Source organism: Acipenser ruthenus, chromosome 17 (genome assembly GCF_902713425.1).
Source record: "Acipenser ruthenus chromosome 17, fAciRut3.2 maternal haplotype, whole genome shotgun sequence".
In the NCBI taxonomy this organism is placed as follows: domain Eukaryota; kingdom Metazoa; phylum Chordata; class Actinopteri; order Acipenseriformes; family Acipenseridae; genus Acipenser; species Acipenser ruthenus.
Genome location: NC_081205.1, coordinates 846,149 through 870,146, shown reverse-complemented (window position 1 = coordinate 870,146; position 23,998 = coordinate 846,149). Strand labels below are relative to the sequence as shown.

The window sequence follows — 23,998 nt, the reverse complement described above, 5'->3', positions numbered from 1 at the left end:
CGTCCCAGACTTTTTAATCCAGTCACAATGCCTCAACAGGCAATAACAGGTTTTTCCATTTCAGACAAATGGGAATACATTGAAAGGTTATTGGTTTGGTATCTGTTGGCTGTCTCTAACTAGCTTTGCGCTTGCTAAGAGTATGTTTGACCATGTGGTAACCTTTCAGTTCTTTACTGTATATCATTGAGCAGGCTGGGCCAACCACCCTGGAATAAATAAGGGTCTCCTCACTACGAATGTATTCCGCTTACTAAATAAGTTGTATCCCTGGTGTAAATGAGATGTATTCACATCTTAATTCTGTGTGAAGTGGTCCTCTTTTGCAGTGGGTTATCCCACGCACACCCACGTACTGCGCTGCAACGTAGTGTATTAAAAAAACAGCTTCTATATACATTGTATTGCTTCTGTCACGCGGAAAATGCTGACAAAGGAAATCTACGGCCCTGCTTGGTTTTCTCCTTATGTGTTCAAGTGGTGCAGTTTATATAAATCTAATTCTCTCCTCCTCCCACACACCTATTACAGAATTACATAGAAAAAGAAAAGGACTCCCAACAGACACTGAATAATAAACTTCTAGGCTTGCTTCACAATCAGATCGAATGAAAATAAGATGTCCTGACCATGTACAGCTGTGGCCAAAAGTTTTGCATCTCCTGGAATTTAGGGTTGAGGCATAATTTAAAAGAAATATATATGAACATCATTTTAGGTCTTTTATTTAACATCATGTAATCAAAGAAATACTGCATATGGAAAACTACAAAGCGGTAATTCAATACATTAACGTAACATTATTCTGAAGGTTTCATTCGACTATGAAGCACAAGGAGCAAAATACAGCATCATATAACACCATGCCTAGAGCGACTGCACATGTGCAGGATGACATCATATTGGATGGACTTCTCAATGTACCATTCATGCAGCGACCATTATAATCCATTGTTCCTGTATGTGTGGAGACACTGGACTCTGCTGTAGTGATCTTGTTCCTGTATGTGTGGAGACACTGGACTCTGCTCCAGTGATCTTGTTCCTATATGTGTGGAGACACTGGACTCTGCTCTAGTCATCTTGTTCCTGTATGTGTGGAGACACTGGACTCTGCTCTAGTCATCTTGTTCCTGTATGTGTGGAGACACTGGACTCTGCTCTAGTCATCTTGTTCCTGTATGTGTGGAGACACTGGACTCTGCTCTAGTGATCTTGTTCCTATATGTGTGGAGACACTGGACTCTGCTCTAGTCATCTTGTTCCTGTATGTGTGGAGACACTGGACTCTGCTCTAGTCATCTTGTTCCTGTATGTGTGGAGATACTGGACTCTGCTCTAGTCATCTTGTTCCTGTATGTGTGGAGACACTGGACTCTGCTCTAGTCATCTTGCTCCTGTATGTGTGGAGACACTGGACTCTGCTCTAGTCATCTTGTTCCTGTATGTGTGGAGACACTGGGCTGCTCTGCTCTAGTGATCTTGTTCCTGTATGTGTGGAGACACTGGACTCTGCTCTAAATGACTGATACAGTGCTGCTATTTAGATCATTTAGACTGAAAAAACACCACAGTGCTGCTGGAGAGCGATTATTGAGACCAGTGTGGTTGTTGTGTGGTATTGGGTTGCACAGTAATGCCTCTTGATGCTTAGCTTATTAGCCCGACCGATGGCTTTTTAATGAGATGCAGATTGTTGTATGAATATCAGCGCGCAGGTCTGACCTTTTTAAAAGTCAACAGTGTTTTAATGTGGGAGGGAATGTGTAACAGTATCTGAAGCTTAGCCGCGGCCTCATCAAGCTGATTTCTCTGAACATGGCAGCCGTGCTTCTCCACAGACCCTGGGTTTACGTTATTCTGGAAGGAGCTGTCTGTGGCCAGTTCCTCAGGGAGAGCTTCTATCAGTGGCAAGTCGCTTTTCCTTAATCAAACATTTCAGTTAGTAATTCAGCAAAATGTGTTATAACATTGTAGCCAAAACTAGTACAGTACACAGATGTTCCTGGGGCGAGCAGAAATCATTTTGAAATTGATCTGAAGTGGCACACTGATAGTTACCTAGCTGATTGAAACAGTGCAGGCTCCGATCTTGTCTAACATGACTGGGGTCAGACAGCATCAGACTGTTTGTGTTCAAGTTTCAACAGCAAACTGTGCACCGTTCCCTAGCTGATCTTATCACCTGTCTTGTCCTGTCATGAAACTGCCCAGGTATGTCACCATTAAACAAACATACCACAATTCATACACACCCAGTAAGCCAACAGCAGCTTAAAAAACATGTTTTTTGTTTGTCAGAGCCCCTGCACGCAGAGTGTCTTCTGAATAACAGTTTAATCCTGTCTGATTAGTTTACGAGGTCTCGGAGCTAATGGCTAATGCAGAAAAAGGTTCAAACACGAGTCAATTACGCAAAAAGGAAAAATACTGTGCTCATCGGGAAAGTCAAGTGGGTGCAACTAATAAATCACCAGTAACCCAAGCCCCCAGTTCTAATTAGAAGAATGAACACAAAGAGAAGTTTGATTTGCACCTGTGCGCTTGATCAATCGATGTTTTCTCCTCTCTCAGGAGTTTGTTACAATGAAACATTGCCCAAAAACAGGTTCCTGTCTCCCAACACTGTGATCCTTGTGGAAGTACATCACAAAGTTTTACAGACACCATGGTAGCTTGAAAGTCTCCAGGATGTGATGACTGAAAGAAAAATACTAATCGATTCTAAAGAAGAATGCATAAGGTTAAATAACTGATTTTTCATGCCCATACCAAGTTTTAAAGTATCCCTGTACTTGAATGAGTTTTTGGATTTCGTTCCTGAATAACCTTCTGCACAGGTAGTGCAGTATCAGGATAATTATTTCTGTGCAGCAAAGTGACAAGCAGGTTTCAAAAGACGTCAGCTTTCCAAAAGCAGAATACACAGAAGACTGGAACCAAACCAGCCCCCGGCATGTACTGAGACTGTTTTGGCACAGAGGGTGTCTGGAAGCTTGTTGAAGGGTAATTTAGATCTAAAACTAGAATTGGACACCAAAGCTTAGTGGTGAAGGATCTGAATAGCACTTTGGAGTGCAAGGGAAACGCACACACTGTCTACATAATGAAGCAAAGAAGACAAGGTGCAGCATGCAGATTTCTTACAAACAGATGATGGGAGAGCAGAAGAGTTTTCTATAAACACTCAGTTTGTACACTGAGATCGAATGAATAGCATTCCAGTGCAGTGCGCTGTACTGCGTGGTCTGTTAAGCATTCACTGCGAGAGAGAACATATAGAATCGGATTGTTCTGTCTGTTTTGGGCTGACTGAGCTGCTTGATTCATGGTGCACTCTGGAGCTGCAGATGTTGTGTGGCGCAGTCACTTAAAAGCAATTAAAATCGAGCTTCAGTCTAATGAATGTTCCATTCACAACATTATGCAAATTCTCTTACTGCAGGACAACGAGGAGGCCTTCTGATACAACATGAAAAGCAGTCAGTTTCACCCCTAGCTGACCTCTGATCTCAGTTAAGGATCACTCACTGTATGCTGCACCTCGATGTACAGTATGGGCAAGTAGTAGCCTTCCGCTTTTGGTTTGCTTGCATATCCACTTGCCTGCTTTGCACCCAATATGGTGTCTTTTCTGTGCTTTCATCTGGGTTCAAATGCAGCAGAGCTGTGTTGGTGGATAGAGGCGTTTTTGGGAAATGTATAAAGCATACTCTTGCACCCCATTAATGAGTTGAACTTTCCTTCAGCCCACACAGCTATCTCGATATTAAACATAGGTTGAATCACAGACATGAGTTGCTCCCCCGCTGAATAACATGTTTATCGAGAGCTTTGTCTAGATGAGAATGTGCACCAAATAAAGCTGATTTATCCCCACTTTAAGCCTTTACAGCTGAAGGGTAATCCCACACATATTGCCTGCCTTTCATTGCCATTTACTTTGCAAATATTACATTGTGCATTTCGAAAGAAGTATGGAAAGGTGTATTTTTAGATTTAGAGTATACTAACGGCTTCTTAATAGTGAATGTGTACAGCTTAGTTCCTGATGTTAAATCCCTTCTTCGGGGTCAAGTAAGAATTAAGGGTTTGGGTCTGAAAGGAGAAGGGCCTTAGAGACTGCGTGCAAAACAATTCTGAACCCTTGCATGCATGAAATATTGAAAAGAGCTGAAGAAATGTCATTTTGGACAAATAATAAATATAGTTTGCATTGAAAATTATTTTCTTTTTTTTTTCTTTCCCCATTGCTTTGTATGGGGGAAAACACCTCATATGAGCATGCATTTGCCCCCATGTGTCCCCATCTGAAAGACTAGAAGAGAGATATGTGTATCCCTCCCCATATGAGGTCACCATGCCTGAAAGGGTTAAAGAACCTCGTTTTGGGGGCGGGGGGGTGGGGTTGTTGTTTGTGAGATTGCAAAGTTAACTAGGTGGATAGCATGTCCCTAACCAGCTGCCTGTATCCCCTAATGAGAGCACAGTCTGTTAAGTAATACAACACTGCCATGCCGTGCCTCCAATTAAAACGAAAAGAAACTCACCCAGAACAGGAGGGTGGAATTCAGTTCGCCTGCACTAAATAATAACTGCACTCGCTATTATTAAAAATAAAACAAAACAAAACAAAAATATATATACATACATATATATATATGTATATGTGTGTGTGTGTGTAATATATATATAATTTCTTCTGCATTTCATTTTTTTGCTTTTAAAAATAGTTTCTGACATGGCTTTAAGTGCAGTGCCCAGCACTAGCGAGGCTGTCTGTAATCAGACCACCAGCTCAATCTATCTTTAGCAGACTCAGCTGCTGTCTGATGGCACCTGCAGCTCGATGAAGCCTGTCCTCTGCAGAGCAGTTTGCATGGAGTTTCTAGACCCCTGCTTCTCAATCGTGCTGTGCTAGTCATGCTTCCTTTAGGTATGAAACACAGTGCTCTATATCAGGAGTTTCTGTGCCTCTGTTCACCTCTCCACAAGGCAGCAAGCCCTCGAAGGTGGTGCTCACAAGCTTTCAATTACACAGTGATAACAGGAGATTGCTCTCTTTAAACTAAGCCAACAAAACTAGTGCATGGCTCAGCGTCTTCCACAGAATGGTCTGTGTTTCATCTCAACAGATGTGCAGATGTGGTCTACGCATTTATATCCATCACAGTGTACATTAGGTGCATTCTGAGAGGTGTTTAAACTCGTGCCAGCGACAGTAAGTGCACTAATTAGTATGTATTAGTCTGATGCCAGGATTGTCATTAGCGGTTTTGTCGTCACCCTTTGGTGTTAATGAAGCTAAAAGCTTTGATACAGCGCCGTCGTGCAGAAGTGCCTCTGAAATGCCATTTCACATCGTCAGTGATGCGGTTCAACTGCACTGCCGCTGGAGAGATGGAGCCTGTGGATGGGAAACAGTCGCTCAGAGACTGGGTTCAGCAAGGGAGATGGGGGTTTACATGACAGGCATTGATTTAACTGCATGCCTCATGTTGCTGCCTGGGTGGCCACTTGAGACTCGAGTACAGTATTTTAATTGAGGTTATACATTATCCAGCCTCCTCCAGCGCACAAACCCTGCTCTCCACTCAAGTTTTTTTTTTTTTTTTCATAACACAGAAGCGGGTTGAGCGGAGAGATCATGGTGACTGGTTTGGTTTTAGGGTTCGCGTATGGAGAGTTGCCATGGTCTATCCCCTTTCTGCTTTCAAGTATTGATAGTTCTTTGTTTTTATTCTCGGGCTTGGTTTGTGGGGTTCCCTTTCCCAACACAGCCTGAGAAAGCATTTAGAAGTTAAAATCCTGCAGGTCCTTTTTTCTTGGTTTTATTTCGTTTCATGCTGTACGACTCAACTGGCACGAGCGCTGAAGGAAGTTCATTATCAGAGCTGCAGAGCAGACTGTGCTTCAGAGCGGTATAACAAATGTGTTAGTTTACTATATAACCATTTTTCAATACTTTGCAGTCCATCAAGTATTATATTCTGTTATATTATGAAACAAGATTTGTTTGAGACCCTTGTTTTATTCCCTTGTTGTACCAGCACCACACAGTGATCCAATCTGAAATGCATTCCTTTCAAAAGCCTTCATTTGAACACAAAATGAAATTGCAGTTGTGTGTAAGATCTGTGATGAATACAGCCCTGTGTTTCCCCAGATTGATTGATTGTTCGAAGGGCATGATGATGACTTTAGTATTTTAATGTAATACTGTATAAATATCTTATTGAGACTACAGCACAGTTGTGCAATCTCGTTCTCAAACCTCAGCTGGATTTGCGAAGGGCGGGAGGCTTAGCCACCAAAGACGTTTACTCTCCTCTGGCTCCACTGTACATAGTAGGTAAAGCCCACTCACCTGCTCCCTTATTTATAACGATTAATGAATCATTAGTGGAAATGGTGAAGCAACACAAGCATTCTAATTAGTACTTCCTGGTGTCTTTTATAAATTAGTGCTGTCAGTTTGCATTTCTGCAGAAAGGTATTTCATTTACTGTTTTTTTTTTTTTTCTTTGAGTTAGTCATGAAGAAGGCTGAGAAAACAGAGGCTATCTGTGCAGTATTTAACACTGTCAATTTTCACTGCAGTATGTATTGTCAAACACTGCAGTAAAGTAACAAGTGACGTACCAACAAGTCTGCTAGCGTGACATTCCCCACTAGGATGTAGACATTGATAAACCAACATCCTTGTGCTTGTGTGCTGATCACTGAGGCTTGGTGTTTGCAGGAGATGCTGTGTTTTTAATCACACCATACAGTGATAAAGATCCTGTGACTTCCATTACAGTCATATACTGTTCAGGACTGCCTGGCTATTAAAACGATGTACTGATCTCCTCCTAGCAGTGATGAGTTAAACATACTGACATCAGCATACAACACGTACTCGCCTCTCCACTACAGAGCTTGCTCTTTTGTTGGATGGTAAGACGCTCTTCCTTTCACCATGCGGTTTGAAGTCTGCGTCCAGCTCTTGCCTTTCCATGCAATTCAATGATAACGCAGTCAACTCATATTAGAAGACTTGTATTGTGTACATGTGTTTGGTGACTCAAAAAGAAATCTCATAGGGGTTGCAGAAGTTTGCAAAGAATGGCGCGTTATTATTCCCTGTGTAAACTGACAGACAGCCAATCACTAGTAAACATTAAGACTTTGCAGCAGCCTGTTCAAAGTCATGCAGCTTTGAATATCAAAGTGGAAGAGTTCAGAAGCCCTGAAGTCTCTGTGATAATTTCAGCCTGAAATGAGAGACCTCGTCAAGCTCAGATTGAACAGGAAACTAAAGAGCGCGCTTTGGCAATATGTTACTTAATTAGCTATTAAGTCATTTTCCCTGTCAAAGTTTTTCCAGTAAGTGTAAAATGATATTGTATGCAGGTCCACTGTTTCATTCATTATTGTAATGTATACTTGCCTGTGACTGGATGGTGTATGACAAGACTGCGTGAGTACTGAGGATATTTAAAATAGCTTACTTCACTGTCTGTTAGGAGTTTTCATTTCAACAGCATACCAGTGATGGTTTGCATTACATTGCATTGCATGACCACCTCTTTGTGAGCCTGAGTCGTGTGTCAGGGCCGGTATTACTGAGTATGCGATTCTGCCAAGTACAGTAAGTGAATTAATGAATACTGAAGGAAAGAAAGAAAGATAAAAAGAAAGACTGTTTTGCTAAAAGGCTAAAAATGTTTACAGTAACCCTAACACAGCACAGAAACCAGGAGCAGAAGACACAGTTGAAGATGAAACAGAGAGTTGTCATTCGTGCATTTCTTTCCCTGTAAGGAACACACAGTGCAGAGCCATTACAATGGGAGTTGTGTTCATCCCTTCTAAGCTGCTAATACCTCGATTTCCCCTCTGACACGCTTTTTAACTGATCCTTAATCCCGCCATTCGTCAGCCCGGGAGAAAGCAATAATGAAAATGTCACTGGTAGTCTAGGCTGTGTTTGCTTTCTCTCCTCCCAGGGATATTGTTTCGGATTTAAAAAAAAACAAATTAGTTAATAGTAATAATGAAGTGAAAGATATCATATCATAATTATTAATTAGATTGAAGATAGCAGCTGACACGTGCTCTGTGGTTATAAATGCATTTAGATTCCTCAGTGGCTCACCCAATAAAGGCAGGGCAGGGAGGGTAATGCGAGTGTGGGTCGAATCCTGGAGACCCCCAGGGAGCGATTCATTGGCCTTTTCGCTCCCATGGTGTTACAGAGGAAAGTTGACTTGGGGATGTTCATGCTCTAGTGACCTCTGCTGGTCAAGCGCTCAGTGAGTTCCAGCGGAGACTCCACATGTCTCCAGAGTTCAGTAGCATCCGTTCCTTTGGGTCAGCTGGGGAAAAAGAGGTCGGAGGTCGCCCGTTGAACTCTGAACCTCCCACCCCTCCACACCCCTCTTTGCATCTCCAATACATTTCTTATCAATTTCTTTACTTTCTGCTCAGCCCTTTCTCATCTTCTGCATCAGTCTGGGGCCGAGGTTGTGTCACTGCTTACAGTGCCATGCTGTGTGCATTGGTCACAGCGACACTGCTCTGAAACCTGCTGCAGGCACACAACTCTGTCTCATGTACAAACTATTGCCCGCGAGATAAGCCACCCCTGCAAACCCTGCTTATCACTTTCTCACACATTTAAAATTGATGGAGTGCAGGGGCCCAAACGACTCTGTGCAGTGATAGCACAGTAGCAGATGAATGTAGGGGGATAAAATCAATATTATTGGTGGTATGTTCTGCAAACTTGCAAAAATGACAAGGTTTAAAGATGTTTTTTTTTTTTTTTTTTTTTTTTCATTACATATCAGAAATGTAGTACCATACTTTTTAAATTGAGGATGAAAATATACAATTGTGTGATAAAGTTAAGGTAACATTCTTAACCTGTTATCCTGTAAGAACAAAACAAATAAAAAAAAACTGTGGCACACCCACGCAATGGAAATGATACTTCAATTGAAGCCTGATGCAGCTCCAGCAGTATATTGACCAGTCATTACAGTTTGGAAGTTGATCTCGTTGTAGGATAAGTTTCTCCTTGATCACAGAAAAAAAATGTATATATCGAAAGCATTGGTGGCAAATTCCTGCACCTGATGCTGAATAGCAGCGAAATGCTTGAAGCAAAATTCTTCAGAAAGTAAGTGACTGACACTGTATTAACACGAATAGTAGTATCAGCTAATCATATCCCTTTTGCAGAAGTTCTAATCCAGTTAATTACGCAACGCAGAGTTTAATAATGATACTGTTATAGCACCCCCTCCCTTTCAATAATAATACTGGAAAGAAAGAAAGAAAGAGGTGCAGGAGTAATCACAGTGAGACATTTATTATTAAAGGATCTCTGAGGAAAGATCCAGTCCATGTGTATCAGCTGTGTGTGGGTGGATGTGACTAACTGCAGCTGGCTGTGTCACTCCCGTTAACTAGTGTACAGTGCAATACTGAGGGGCTGCTGTTGTGCTAATTAGAGAGCTTGTGAGAGCCTGGGATTCGGGGCACTGTGCAATTAAAAGAAAGCTGCTTTCATCAGGGATGTGATGGGGACTGTGCTGTCGTAATAGCCAACAGCAAATACAAGCTGCCAAATTCCAGGCGCTGATGTCTACACACTTTCTAAAGGTTCTGACTGAGCCTTGACAAAAATGTGTTTAATTGTGCAGTCTCAAAAAACTTGTACCCCCCCCCCCCCCCTCTCCAACAAACAGGACAGGCAGCCGAGTTTATTCAATGCACTGTATTTTTGTATTGAGTGTTTAAAGTTATGGGTGAGATTCCCTAACCCTAACCCTAACCTGATTCCTAATCCTTATACAGTGTATCTAGTGTTTGTAGTATACTCAAGAACCTTAGATTCTCTGTATTATGGGATGCACTGCACAGTGGATGGCGTTGTCAATTGCAGTTCAATGCTGCATTTAATAGCACAGCTTCTGTCGCGTAACAGTTAATATCAATCTATTGTAATACGTTAGTGTTATGCAATATTCATGCTCATACACTGACATTTTTCTGGAACGACTTTCAATTTGTTTTCAAATACATTCAAAACAGTCACGCTGTTCTATTGTTTTTTTTTTTTCTCAAAGCAAATCATTATTCTTAAAATGTGTCATAAAAAATGTACGAGTGAATTCAGCACAGGGGTAAATCGCTGGCATGTTTGATAACAGGATGTGTATTTGCTGCCCCCTGTCTGTGAACAGAGGGAATTGCAGTCATGCATGTTGCAGGGACAAGGCTTAACAGACGCCCAATAAAACTGAGCTGTGTGGCATTTTATGAAAGTAAATCAGAAAACTTGTTCAGCAGTTGATGAAGTTGTAGAAAGAGCTGCCAAGTGTGCTTGTGGCTGCCGAGTACAGAAAGCTGAACTGAAGTGTTTCCAGGAAAGATATTTCTTTTGATTAACGTATAGAACGGGCAACTACAGCGAGAGCTTTCTAGAGGAAAACTCGATCAGAGGGAAACTCTTATCCCACGAAAGAGCTGTCTTACGTCTTATTTCTTTTGTTTTCCATTTCATTATTGAAGAACCCAAATGAACACACATATGTTCTTGTAGTCAGAGTACAGGGTGCCTATCTAAAGACATTGAAAGGATGTCTATCATGACACAAGGTAATCTGTGGTTTTTTGGTAACTAACTGCTTACATTTGCATCTGCTTGAGCCCTGACAGGGTTTGCTGTGAGCTCGGTCTGGTCTGTCTGATGGAGCAGGCTGTGGATTTCTTTGCAGGGGTCGGGGTGCCCAGTGCAGGCTTGCAGGCTCCATTATACCGGGTCTGCACACAGTCAGCACAGACTGACAGTAAACCTGGCTGTGTTGGGTACGATACAGGATCATTCTCAAACACATTGGGAATGGAGGGTGTTGGATAGTCTGAATGGCTGGTGTGCTCTGTGGCCAGTTTGTAAGCGTGGGGTTTGTAACTTTGACTTCTGCTTTACAGACAAACAAAGAAACAGATAAGCTGAATCAACACCAGAGACTTGACTGCTTCTGTTTTATCAGATCTGACATGGCCCTGATGTCTCCAGCTCTCCACTGTTACAGCGTACACTGAGCTCTATTAAACAAGCTTGTACAACAGGCAGCATGGTCTGACACGGACTGACCCCACGGAGCAGTGTTTACCCTGCGGTGGCACCAAGGTTTAGTCACTTCTGATGTGATGGCAGTCGGAGACTGCATGAGCGTGTGAGCGAGGCACACGGAGCAGGTCAATTCGAGTCGAAAGTGAGAAATGATTCCCCCCCTCGCCCGTTTGGCATCATTATCTCCTGAGGTTAAACCAGAAGAACGCTGTGGGATGAAAGCACAGTGACGGCTTTGTGGTTCTTCTTTTCAATAATAGGAATCCTCATTTATAGAAAGAAAATCTGTATTCAGTGAACGTACAGTGCATTGCAAGCTGAGTGCTGAAGGGAGGTGTTATGCAGTTGTACCAGTGCTTGCATCAGCTTGTCCCTGCACTGAACTGCTCCATACCCTGCCACACTCAACTACTGCTCCTAACTATAACTGTATCTTGTATTTGATTTTACTCATAGGTAACCGTCCTCATGTTTTTTGTATTTGCTCTTATTGGGAAATCATTCTCATCCATTTATCATACTTACTACATGTTCTTACTGGACTTTACCCATATAAGCAAATATTTACTATAAGTTATAACTGCTCTTAGTCAAGCTTTCTTACTTATACCTTACTGTATTCTTTATTTTGCTCTTATTTGATCTTACTGTACTTTCATAACTGCTCTTATCTGTATGATATTCTGTAATGTGATAACTTGTAATGTGATATTTTATAATGCGATACTTTGTACTGTGATAACCTGTAACAATTGTAAGTCGCCCTGGATAAGGGTGCCTGCTAATAAAAATAATAATAATAATAATAATAATAATAATAATAATAATAATAATAATAATAATAATAAATGGAGCCAGGAGACCCGACACAGTGACTAGTAACAGACACTGATGCACACACAAAAGGGCTCTTGGCATTGTGGGATTTGTGTTGCCTGCACTCTGGTTTCACACCGTGTTCAGTATATATTGTGCATGCCCGCTAAATATAGCACTGCTACATTAAATCATGACAAGGGGCTGCAAGTGTCACGCACCTCTGTACCTTGTTCAGTCTCGGATAAACAAAAAACACAGACTCGGTGGGGCCAAATGATATGACTCACTGAAAGTGTCAGTCTTTACATGACAGCTCTGTAATTACGACACAGCAGGGAGAGAGGGGGGGGGGAGAAACGTGACTCTGCATGCTAATAATAGCTGTGTCGGTAAAAATCAATTATGTTAACGGTTTCCTGCCCAAACTGTTGCTGCTAGCCCCGTTCCAAACCCCTCTGTACAGTGACACAGGATGAGCAGATCACAGGTGAGCTCCTGGCACAGCCAGGCCAGGCCCCGCGTCATCACACGGCCTGTGCACAGAGCTGCAGAAACACTGGACTGAGAGGGTAACCCCTACACAACTCTGGCTGACAGCAGGACGCCTCGGTGGTGAGAGATGGAGGTTCAGACACTTGGGCAGACAGTGAGCCGGGGAGCGGAGTGACAGAGCGCCAAACAAGCGAGAAAAACAAAGAGAAAGGTTTCCTTTGTCAAGGAAAAACGATGAGGCTAAGAGCACTAGAACTCACAGGAGGGATGATGCCACCATGCTAATTAGAGTGCTGTGGAATGCTCAGGCGACTTGAGGAACACCTGCCACCTGTCACTATAAGGGTTTATGAAAAGCACCATTCCCACATTGTGAGTCAGCAGTCATCTGGAGAACGCAAGCGCAACCATCCACTGGTGTTGCAGCCAAATAGCAGGGCACCCTTAATAAAGCGTAGAGCAGCACGGAACAGGGAGATGCACCTGCTGGGGTGGGATGCTCATCTGAGAGGCTCTGTAGTTAATGGGTTAGGGATTCAATCTCCCTGATCGTTCATCGTGTTTACTGTGGAGGGGAAAGCAGTGATGGGCAACGAGTAATGTGCTCTGCAAGAGGACGCCCAGATTGTCAACGTCAGTGAAGTACACAAGGTAAACGGAGCGATTTATCTGCAGTTTAACGGCTTAGCAATTATTCTTCTCAAAGCACCAATCAATAGATAATGTCTCCCAGCGAGGAAAGCATTAATACCCATCCTGCTTAAATACGGATGATGGTCTAAGTTAATTGCAGCTTTTTTTCCTCTCTGCACTGGGATCGATCAAACCTAACTCGTATATTGATACCATGAATCCATCATTATCCGAGGGAGCTGGTTCCTTCGTAGACTGATTTAAAATTATACAACGTATCGTGTGGATAAATACATATCTAAACAACCAGGAGAGGTTTAAAAAGTGATTTGCAATTGTTGTTCAGGAGAAAGCTGACATTCAGTAAAGCAGGGAGAATGTGGCAAAACTTTGATCTCTCATGTTTTAAGTCTGGCTTCAAAGACAATATTTAGCCTTGGCCAACTGTAGTTGTGTAGTTGACCAATATTACAAAGCGGTGTCTAGGCTAATAAGACCTTCAAAAAATGTGAGCATCTAGTGTGATAATGTTCACGCTGCTAGGATAATGTTCTAGTAGAAAAAGGGCATGGAACAGGATTGTCTCTTTGGCACAATCACAGATACTGTGTTTTGTGTTTTCTGCATGTTCTACCGTTCTGAACTGTTTGACCCCGTCTTTAGAACAAGCAACAGGCTGCGTAAACTGTTAACGTTTGAGAAGGAAGAAAAACGCAGCAGGCTGTAGGGTGATCCCTTAATGCATGAAGCAAATTGGTTATCACACGCTTCGTTACACTGCCTCCACTCCAATTGATGCAGATTGTTTGTTTGTTTGTTTGTTTGTTGTATTTATTTATTTATTATTATTATTTATTTCTTAGCAGACGCCCTTATCCAGGGCGACTTACAATTGTTACAACATATCACATTATACATTATTTCACATTATACAGATATCACATTATTTTTACATACAATTACCCATTTATACAGTTGGGTTTTTACTGGAGCAATCTAGGTAAAGTACCTTGCTCAAGGGTACAACAGCAGTGTCCCCCACTGGGGATTGAACCCACAACCCTCCGGTCAAGAGTCCAGTGCCCTAACCACTACTCCACACTGCTGCCCTAGGGACACATACAATTATAGCAAACTGAGTCTGCTGTCTAACCTTTATGTTTCCTAAATTCAGTCTACCTGCTGTATACAGCACTTCTCTGAACATCACAAAAATGCTGAAATAAGTGTAAAAACTATCAAGAGCAACATGTATTAATGCACAAGGCGTTGCTATTGATATACAGTTGTTGGAATGGAATTGGTACGGTAACAGTTTGTGTAACATTAGTAAGTGCAAGGTGTCTGTATATTTAAAAGTGTCACTCTCCTCTCTTTGCAGGATCCTAGAAGCAAACACAAGTTTAAAATCCACACGTATGGAAGCCCCACGTTTTGTGATCACTGCGGCTCCCTACTATACGGACTCATTCACCAAGGGATGAAATGTGACAGTAGGTTTTGTTTTTATTTAGCCTGCAAACTAATAAGCTTGACATTGATTTGCAATCCCCGAGCGCTGGACAAATAGTAATTCAGCAAATTCGATGCATTACATACTGTAAGTTGTAACGCATTTGAAATAGTTTTCTTCCGTTGCTCATTAAGAAGTCAGAGTTCATTATAACTCATGTCACTTATTCTATTTATTAGCATTGCTGGATCTCAGAGATTACAAAATAAATGCTATTAATGACCTCCTAAGACCAGCTAAGTCGTTTAATGATGACAGCCATTCAGCCTAAATGATGTCTGCAGGGACTCCACTCAGAAATTCCAGGACAAGGCTGATGCTAATAACAAGCGCGCTCTGCATTCCGGTCACAGACATGCCTTTCCCCAGGTTCACAATTATGGTGTTCTCCTTGTTAAATGAAGTTAAGCACTGTTTGAATTGACGTCACATGCTGGGTGTCATGCGTTCACGCACGCTGTGTGTTAAGCAGAGAGAGCATCAGCCGTGTCGGATAAAGTTATTAAAACAGTAAAAGGCTCCACTTCCTCCCCTCCAGCCCTTGCTGTGTCCGTTTGCTTGTGTTTCCATCTCTTTTCTGTGCTCCTTATCCTCCGCTGGACAGTGGGAAATGCATTGGAAATGCTGTCTCTATTAATCCGATAAATAGAGTGTGTAAAACAAATAGTGTTAGGCTTGGGGAAAAGATCTTAAAGATGTTGAAATAGATCTTATTTAACCTTTTGAGACTTACCTGGGAGCCAGACCTCCGCCTAGCAGACTGTGCGCAGTGCCCTGTTTGGTTTCTGTCTTGTTGCCTTTACGCTGCAAACTGACCCTCACCCCACCACCTTTCTCCCCAGCTTGTGATATGAATGTGCACAAGGTGTGTGTAATGAACGTGCCCAGCCTCTGTGGCACCGACTTCACAGAGAGAAGAGGGCGGCTGTTTCTGAAGATTGAAGTGACTGGAGACCAGCTGCATGTCACAGGTATGTGAACCGAGAGGTCTCTGATGTATCAGCCATAACTTCAAAACGCTCAATCGCAATGGTAAGATGCTGCAGCTTGTGCCTTCATCAACGTCGCTCTGCTTGAGACTGAAGAAGTGCACTCTAGACGCTAGCCAAAACAAATCAGACTTAGACTTACTGTCTGATTTGTTTTACTTCTCTTACGTATTCTTTCTGAAAATGAAAGATGCCTTATCTGGGTTTCCCTAATGCCCCCCAGAAATCGTAGCCATCAGATAAATCTGCGATGACAAGAGGTGACAGATATACCTACTAGGAAACAGAATAAAACACACATTAAAAGAAGAAATAATGGGAAAGAAAGAGAGATGGATCAAAGAAGAGGAGTGGGGAAATGAAAAATAAACAGCCTATCTGCAGCACGTTGTCATGTCCTAATGGAATAACAGTCATATGACGTGCATGTGTGTGCGTGCGTGCATGCATGCATACGTGAGTGTGTGTGTGTAGAGAACAGTATCATTGTGAAAAGCTGAGTGTACAGCACTGTTCAGTTGCCGTTGGGATACAGTTTAATTAGCTTCTTTGTAATTGGCGGATAAGTATCAAGATAGCAGCTGTGCAATGCAATTAGATGCTTTTGTTTATTTAGGTTTATAATAATCCCCCTCAGATAATTGAAGTGTACTCATTTATACAGCCTGTTTCTAAAATAGATGACAAATGAAGAAATAGAAGGAAAAGGAATAGCGTTAAACATCAGTGTGTAGTAATGGTTAACAGTGGGGAGGCTTGCACTGTGACTTCTGGTTGTATATTGGAAGAGCCTGCTCTGTGAATATGGAGTGCTGTTCAGCGTGCACAATTGCAGGTCCCTTAGCTTTCACTTTCACCACCACTACTGAAAGTACAGCAGTTGCTACGACACTGTCAGTTACAGGAGAGCAGCAAGCTAGCAGTTCTTTTCAGCCAATCCTGTTTATGGGTGCTATTGATCTAGTATTGGCAGGCTGCAAACTAATGGTACCGTATCCATCCCCATCAAAGGGTGAAGTGAAGCTGCCAGTCTTACCATTTTTCAGGGGACAATCAATGGTCTTAAAAAGATACCTTGCTCCCCTTAGCCTGGCTTGGAGCAATTACCAGAACAAAAGCACAGTATTTGACAGCATCACAATGCAAATGTGTTTATTGTGCAAAGCAGATATTCAAGTGACTTAAGCATCCCCACGAGAGAAGCTTTTACAAGCCACTGCGAATATTTCAACCTGGGATCCAAGATGGGTGTCGTGTTGCGCTCAATTCACCTTTTTTGGTTTACAGATTTAAAGATGAGGGATGTTTTAAGATACTGGCTTCACACTTGGTATACAACTGTGTTGTATCACTCTCCAGCTCAACATCAATCGTTGGTAGAAAAATACATCCTTTTGTGGCTGTATTTGTAGCGGCTTATGTCATATTAGCAGGGGATATATATTTTTTATAAATCTTTGCAGAGACGTTCCCTGTATCTGGAACCTTCAAGGTGTAAAAGTATGCGAGAGCCTGCGTGCAATGAGTGTTTGAACTGCAGAAGCCCAGCTAGAGGGTACAGTGCTTCATGCATTACTGCAGGGAAAAGGTGCACATCGATTGGTATACTGTAACAGCATGACTCTGGAGTTCAAACACTCATGCGGGGAGGGCTGTCTCGGGCAAGGGGAAGGTGGGTTTGTCTGCACGCCTTAAATACACATTTCACAAGGAGGTTAGTTTTAAGCCACTTCATCATTGCAAGACCAAACAGGCCCCGATTATGTGTTTGTTACATTATGTGAGACATGAACATATTGAGTTCTCAATTGAGAGAAATAAATAAGTGGGACAGCTAAGATGTTATTTAACAAGTCAAGGCAGGTGACAGCACTTTGTCGCAGTTATGGTAACAGATGCTGAACACTTCTCCGCGAGCAAAGACCAACGGTTTATTGAGGGCAATGTAAGAAAGAGAAATGTAAAATCTATTTCTCTAGCCGTTTTTAGCCCCGTATCGTGCAAATGAACCTTTCTTTCCTAACGTGTTTTCTGTGCTGTGCGAAAGAAGCGTGTTATAAAGAATCCCTCTTGTTCTGGGAGTTCCACTTCACACACGCATTGCAAGATGCATTTTGATTATCAGAGACTGTACCAACAGATTCAGAAAAGCAAAGCCTGTTTTCACAGAGGTGAAGAACAAGTTAGGCAGAACAAAAAAGCAATATGTAATAGAAGGGCCCAATTTACTACACTTTCGTGACAGCTCCAAATTATTTTGTTACAACAGAATGTCAATGTAGCAAAAAAATGCAGGATTCATTTAACAGCTCCAACAAGTCTTGATGTGTGTGTTTTTATCCCTTTCAGAGCAGATTTAAGCATTCACACAAGCGCTTAGTAAACTTGGGGGCCGAAAAACCTCAACAGTGTAAAGGCTTTCATAGTTTCAAAACATTCTGCGGCTTTTATTCTCGTACTTGGCTAGTCCAGTAAAAGGTCTGTTTAATTCACTGCCCCATCCTGCTTGCATGCCCTGCTGTCCCACTGGAACAGGACATCGGTCCTCATGCATCTCCGGGCAGTATTTGACATGCAGTTGGAAACTGTCTGTTTCCAGCCTGGTTCATCCTTAGCTGTTAAACACTCAAAGGTGCTGAATTTAGAAACTAAAAGAAACTACAGTCCAATGACAGGCGTCTGGACTAGAAGTCTTTTTCAGTGTCTTCACAGCACAGTCCTGAAGTATGGAACATGCAATTTACGAATGCAAAAAACAAAACAAAAAAAACCAATGAGGGTGCGTGACATTCATCAAGGTTATGGCAGTGTATGTAACGCAGTCAGTGACAACGTTAGAAAACCTCAATATGGAGTTTAGGCTGGAGAAGTCACTTATAAGAGTAATTTTGTTAATTTAAAGAAAAAAACAAAAAAAACAAACATTTTATTTAATCCCAGATAATAAATAAATAAAGAAATAAAGATTTTAGCTTCAGGTAGTTTTAGGGAAGACAGAAGATTCTAAATGAGTAACAAGGTGGTGTTCAAGCGGGCACCTCGATTGACAACTAGAAGCCCTGTAGGTAGCTTGCTTGTTGAAGGTGCTTGGCTAGGCGGTAGTTTGTTATTCTGCGTGAGTGCGTGTGATTTTTAATAAACAGATCGGAAGCTAGCAGCCTCCATGAGGGTGACTCTCAGGCATTGGGAGTGTCTGAACCCCATAGTGTCTGTCACAAGATAACTTAATCCAAGCCTTCACAGAGGTGACCGTGGCCACCCAAGGCTACAGAGGAGCCAGTGTTATCAGGAAGCACCAGATGTTCTCAGCACACCGGCGTTTACAAAGCAAGCTTCGGGGCCTGATCTTTTGTTTCTTGTTTTTCTGTGATGGGATCAAACACAAGTTTCTTTTTTCTTTGTTTACAGTAACTTGCACGCGAATGCAGTTGAAGAGTCAAAGGTTCAGATGCAGAAATAAAGAGGTCCAGCTAAAAATGAAAGCAGCTGGGTGTTTTTGTGCCAGAGTCTTATTTGAAGGGTTGATTTAGTTCTGCTGCTTCTGTAAACAAACAGAACAGGGTGGCTTGAGATGAACAGCTTTGTTTTTGCTAAGTACTGATTCTCATGGCAGTTCTGTCTCGCTCAGGTTATTAAAATATTTGGCAGTGCAGCCCTCATTCTGCGCGGTCTCCATTCCTGACGTTGAAACTGACATTGATAGTATAGGTCTCTTTTTTTCTTGCTTCTGATTAGTGGGTTATCATTCAAAGTGTGATATTAATTGCCCTGGAATGCTTCTACTGGCATCAGCAGAGACAGAACTCTGCCTGCCACACTGGTGTAAAGAAAGGAGCATCGAGGCTAGACTGTTTCCACAATAAAATGTCAAACTACAATCGTTTCTCAACCAACAGACGCGCTTTATTTTTCTGTTGCCAAACGCTGTGGCTTCCTGCTGCATTGCACTGTTATTTGAAAGAGACAGGGAAGCTCAAGCTGAACTAACTCCTATTCAAATAGGCAATCTGCCAGCAAAGACCGTTCACCACCAGCCTTTTGTCAGTTAAAATATTAGCTGTAATAAAGTGATTATCAGATCGACCTTGACGTTTGCATTGTATCGGATTGGGATTTTTTGAATAGTAAAAATTCATTAAAAGTGTTCATAAAAGAAAAAGGTAATCTCGCATAATCGGTAGAGCGTGTTCTCTCAGAGCAGTTTTGTTTTAGTTCAGATAGTGTATTGTGCATGCTGTCAAAGGTCACCACTGCTGGCTTGGTAAGGTTGTATGGATGACAGTGATAGACCCACAGTGGCAGCGCTGAAGTCTTACGCAGGCAGCACAGACGACTCACATGTTGTGAATACACCACACCTGCACGGGTCCTACCAGCATGCTAACTCATGAGCTACAATCGCAATCCTGGGAAACCGTGCACTGCGTCAGGTTTCCATTTGCTTAACCTACCCCACTGACTCAGAAAGCAGAGCTTACTGCTGGGAAGGTAAGAAAGCTACCTGACCGACAAGCTCAACTGCCAAGGTTCTAACCTGTAATCAGGGTTTCATTGCAAATCATTTCACTGTGATCTGAAAAGGCATGCTTCAGCATGTGCTTGCCCTCCCTGACAGACTGACAGCTGAAGGGTCCATTAGTGCCAGTTACAGCAGCTCACCTTGTAATGACAACATGATGTTCATGTCTTTCTATACAACATTGTAACCAAGAGGTGAAGGGCTTCAAATTGTTGTGCTAATTGACTAGGACACACTGCCTTGAGGCAAAGTGTCTCTCCTAAGCCTTCATGCTTGTCAAACGACCCCGCTAAGCATTGCAAGTGTGCAGGAACAAGAAGCCTCTCACCAATTCTGTACAGGATGCTCTACATTAAAAATGCATGCGGCCAAGCGTTATGCAAGCAAGAGAATGGGGAAATGTTGTTGACAGTGAGAAATACTCCCAGAGGAAATAAAACTACGTGCAACAGACTGTCAATTTAAGATGCCCTAACTAGTGTGTGTGTGTTTCTTTTTTATCATTATTCCTGCTACTCCCTATTACTACTAACAGACTCATGTAAACATGCATTTAGAGCAGGTTGCAGACTGTGATGGCTTTCCATCTGCCTTATGAAAGACATTTATTAATGATAGCCTTTGTAATCAATTTAGAATGGAATACCTTTCATAGGTAATGAAGCAGAAACTCAATTTATCTTAATATGTGTGCATTGAATTGAATGTGTACAGTCTTTGTGGAAAGCAGGCACCTGTAAAACAAATAAGTGCCTTATTAAAAATATATCTGTCTCTAATCTTGGATAAATATCAGATGAAATGAGACTTAGTGTCTTTAGCAGTGTGTGGAATAAACGTGTTGTTTATTCTCGTCACCTCTGGCGGGGTTGAAATTTGTTTTTGTGTTTAGAGTACGTGGCGTTCAAGGCAGGTAAACAGGAGATCTTCTTTTGATTGTGTTCTTTGTTTAGTCCTGAACATTCTGTACACAGACACAAAGCTATTGAGATGCAGTAAACTAGTCTATTTGTCCAGCCCCCCTTGGTATCCTGCCTTGTTCTGTGCAGAACCCTCCTGCTTTGCTGTCATAGTAAATGTTGTAACCTGCCTCTGGTATTTCCAGTACAGTGCACTACTGTATGTTTTGTATTTAAAGGTAACAAGATTACCTTATTAAGAGGTTTCTTGATGGGCAAAGTGATGTATACAATTTCCCAGTTCCCAGTTATCCAAACAATGTGTTTATCCGAACTCCTCCTGGTCCCAGTTATTTTGGATAATAGGGATTTTACTGTATGCATGTGAGAAGCATGCACTTTGTGTGGTAAAAGGTACAGGTGCACCTTGACAATCAATTAGACAATGACACATCTACAGGCTTCCGTAATCATTGGGGGATCGTGTAAGGGTGAGGCTCTGGGGATCTAGATTGCTCCAGAAAACTGCGGTTACATTTTGCGATTCGTGATCTGCAGTTTTATGGAAAATAAACTCGTTGCCAAACGCATGTTTCAGGATTAACACTGGCACTCTCACCTCGTTTTCTTCTTCTATACTGGAAGGGTTTGTTTCTATTGATTTATTTATTTCCGAGCTTCACTCTCTTTTAATGTTTGTTTTATTTTTTCCTCTGAAAGTGGGAGAGGGGAAGAACCTGATTCCGATGGACCCGAATGGATCCTCGGACCCCTACGTGAAGCTGAAGCTGATCCCAGACCCCAAAAACGAAACCAAACAAAAGACCAAAACCATCCGCGCCTGCCTCAACCCCAACTGGAACGAATCCTTCACATTGTGAGTTTGTAAGCTTGGGCATCCACAGCCCTGATCCGCGCTTTCTGCAAGACTGTGGAACCCTCCTAGGTAAAGCTTGTAACAGTGGTGGATAATTCATCAGTATCAGACTATTGAAGAGTTATCATCACAAGTGACAAACACAGACCGTGCAGATTCCGTGCAAGGTTTTTACATGGAGAGTGGAGTTGATATCATTGCAAGACTCCCTGTATCATTCAACTCATTGTTCTTCTCCTGCTGTTTACTGAATCCCAATTAACCACTTCCCTCTGTATCATTGCAGTATCTTTCATTTTACTGTATGCATGAATATAAGAAATTGCTTCTTTTTGTAATTTTGTAATTACTAAACAGATCATACATGCAGTCATTAATAACACTGGGATTGTGCTGTGCTCTCTGTTATTAGCATTTCATCTATAGGAGACTAATTGTTTTGTCCTACACACTGGAGGTAATGCATAGCATTTCCCATAACTGAACTCTAGGGAACTGCTTCAAAAAGTCCCCAGCAGTTCTCGGAAGTTATTGTGGAATGCAGGTAATTAGCTGTTTAACCGTAATTGGCTAACTGACATTTTTAAAGATAGAAAGCGGCACTAAAGAGGTTTTCAGCTAAATTGACGAAGGCAGTGTTTCAGCACATCACCCCTCTGCTCTGCTTCCAGTAAACTGAAGCCCACAGATAAGGACCGGCGCCTGTCTGTGGAGATCTGGGACTGGGACCGGACGACGAGGAACGACTTCATGGGCTCCCTGTCCTTCGGGGTGTCCGAGCTTATCAAGTCCCCTGTGTGTGGCTGGTAAGGGGCTGTAACCCTGGGCCCGAGCTGTCTGTCTTATCAATCTGCCTGTCTGATCTATCTATCTATCTATCTATCTATCTATCTATCTATCTATCTATCTATCTATCTATCGATATATCTAGCAACCTTTCTTTCTTTCTTTCTTTCTTTCTTTCTTTCTTTTTCGTTCTTCCACTCTTCCATTCTTCTCTTTTTTCTCTTCCTTTCTTTCGGTCCTCTTTTCCTTGGTTCCTTCGTGTTTGCGTTCCTCTGTTAGTTGGCTGCAGTTTCCTCACTTGTTCCTTTGTCCCTCCGTTCAGGTTCAAGTTGCTGAATCAGGAGGAGGGCGAGTACTACAACGTGCCCATCTCTGAGGCTGACGATGGGAACTTGGAGCTCAGGCAGAAGTTTGAGGTGAGACCCTCGCCCGGGTTGGGGTAATAGACAGGCTACACCGATATCGGACATGCTGTGTGATAATTAGAATCAGGGTAACATTGATAACATTTAAATTTAGTTTTTAAATAAAAACATATTAATATTGCAAAACTACAACCGAACAACTGGGTATCGCAGTTTTGGGTTAACGAAGCCCTGATACTGTGGAGCAGGAGCAGTCGGGGCTCCATTCTGTATAAATGCAGCCCCGTTAGGGCATGCTGACATGGTCATGTTTCTAATGCTCCAGTCAAGTGCATTTGCCCATCAAGCTGCAGTAACATCAAAGGCTTCATTGTGGCCATGGGGCCTGTAATCACGTATTGCCGGTTATCAGTCTTTGACGGCCTGTGATGTTTCCATGGCAATGTTGCTGGCACCAGCTTGTCATTATGGGATGCCCTCAGTCTGAATCTCCTGAGGGAGGACTGAGCTTGTGGGTCACTGAAAGGCACTGGCAGTGATGAAGCTCTGTCTCTGTTCAGTGCTGTGAAGTCTAAATGGATGCTTTATATTGAAACGCCATGTACTGCCCATAAAGAAACAAGGAAACATGGTAAATCATAGAGCCATGTGGAAAAGCATTATATAACAAAAATATTTATTATAAACCTGAATGATCGCCTCTGAGTTGAGTGTTTGTTTGCTGCCACTATCCTTATAGCGGTATTTGGGAAATTCCAAAGCAAACAACACCGTGCAAAAAGAGCTAGGTAAAGTGCAAAAGCAGCGTGCACGTGGTAAACCTTTAAAAGGGATATGTTTTTAAGTACAGTAAGCTCTTCTCATCTCTCTGCTCCACATTGTCTTATTGCTAACAATAGCTGCTTGGCACTTTCCCTCTATTAATTCCGCAGTCTCTCTCTCTCTCTCTCTCTCTCTGTCTCTCTCCCTCTCTCTCTT

General features: G+C 42.3%; 1 protein-coding gene across 5 annotated transcripts in view; it reads left to right on the top strand.

The window, feature by feature from the left end:
* LOC117423489 (protein kinase C alpha type) overlaps window positions 1-23,998 on the top strand; it is a 96,170-nt gene that overhangs the window by 46,694 nt on the left and 25,478 nt on the right. For all 5 annotated transcript variants that reach the window (XM_058989708.1, XM_058989706.1, XM_058989705.1 and 2 more), the window contains exons 4-8: window positions 14,454-14,565; window positions 15,428-15,556; window positions 21,713-21,869; window positions 22,541-22,675; window positions 22,978-23,071. In XM_058989708.1, coding sequence (XP_058845691.1) covers window positions 14,454-14,565; window positions 15,428-15,556; window positions 21,713-21,869; window positions 22,541-22,675; window positions 22,978-23,071 — 627 coding nt within the window. The remainder of the gene's footprint in view (window positions 1-14,453; window positions 14,566-15,427; window positions 15,557-21,712; window positions 21,870-22,540; window positions 22,676-22,977; window positions 23,072-23,998) is intronic.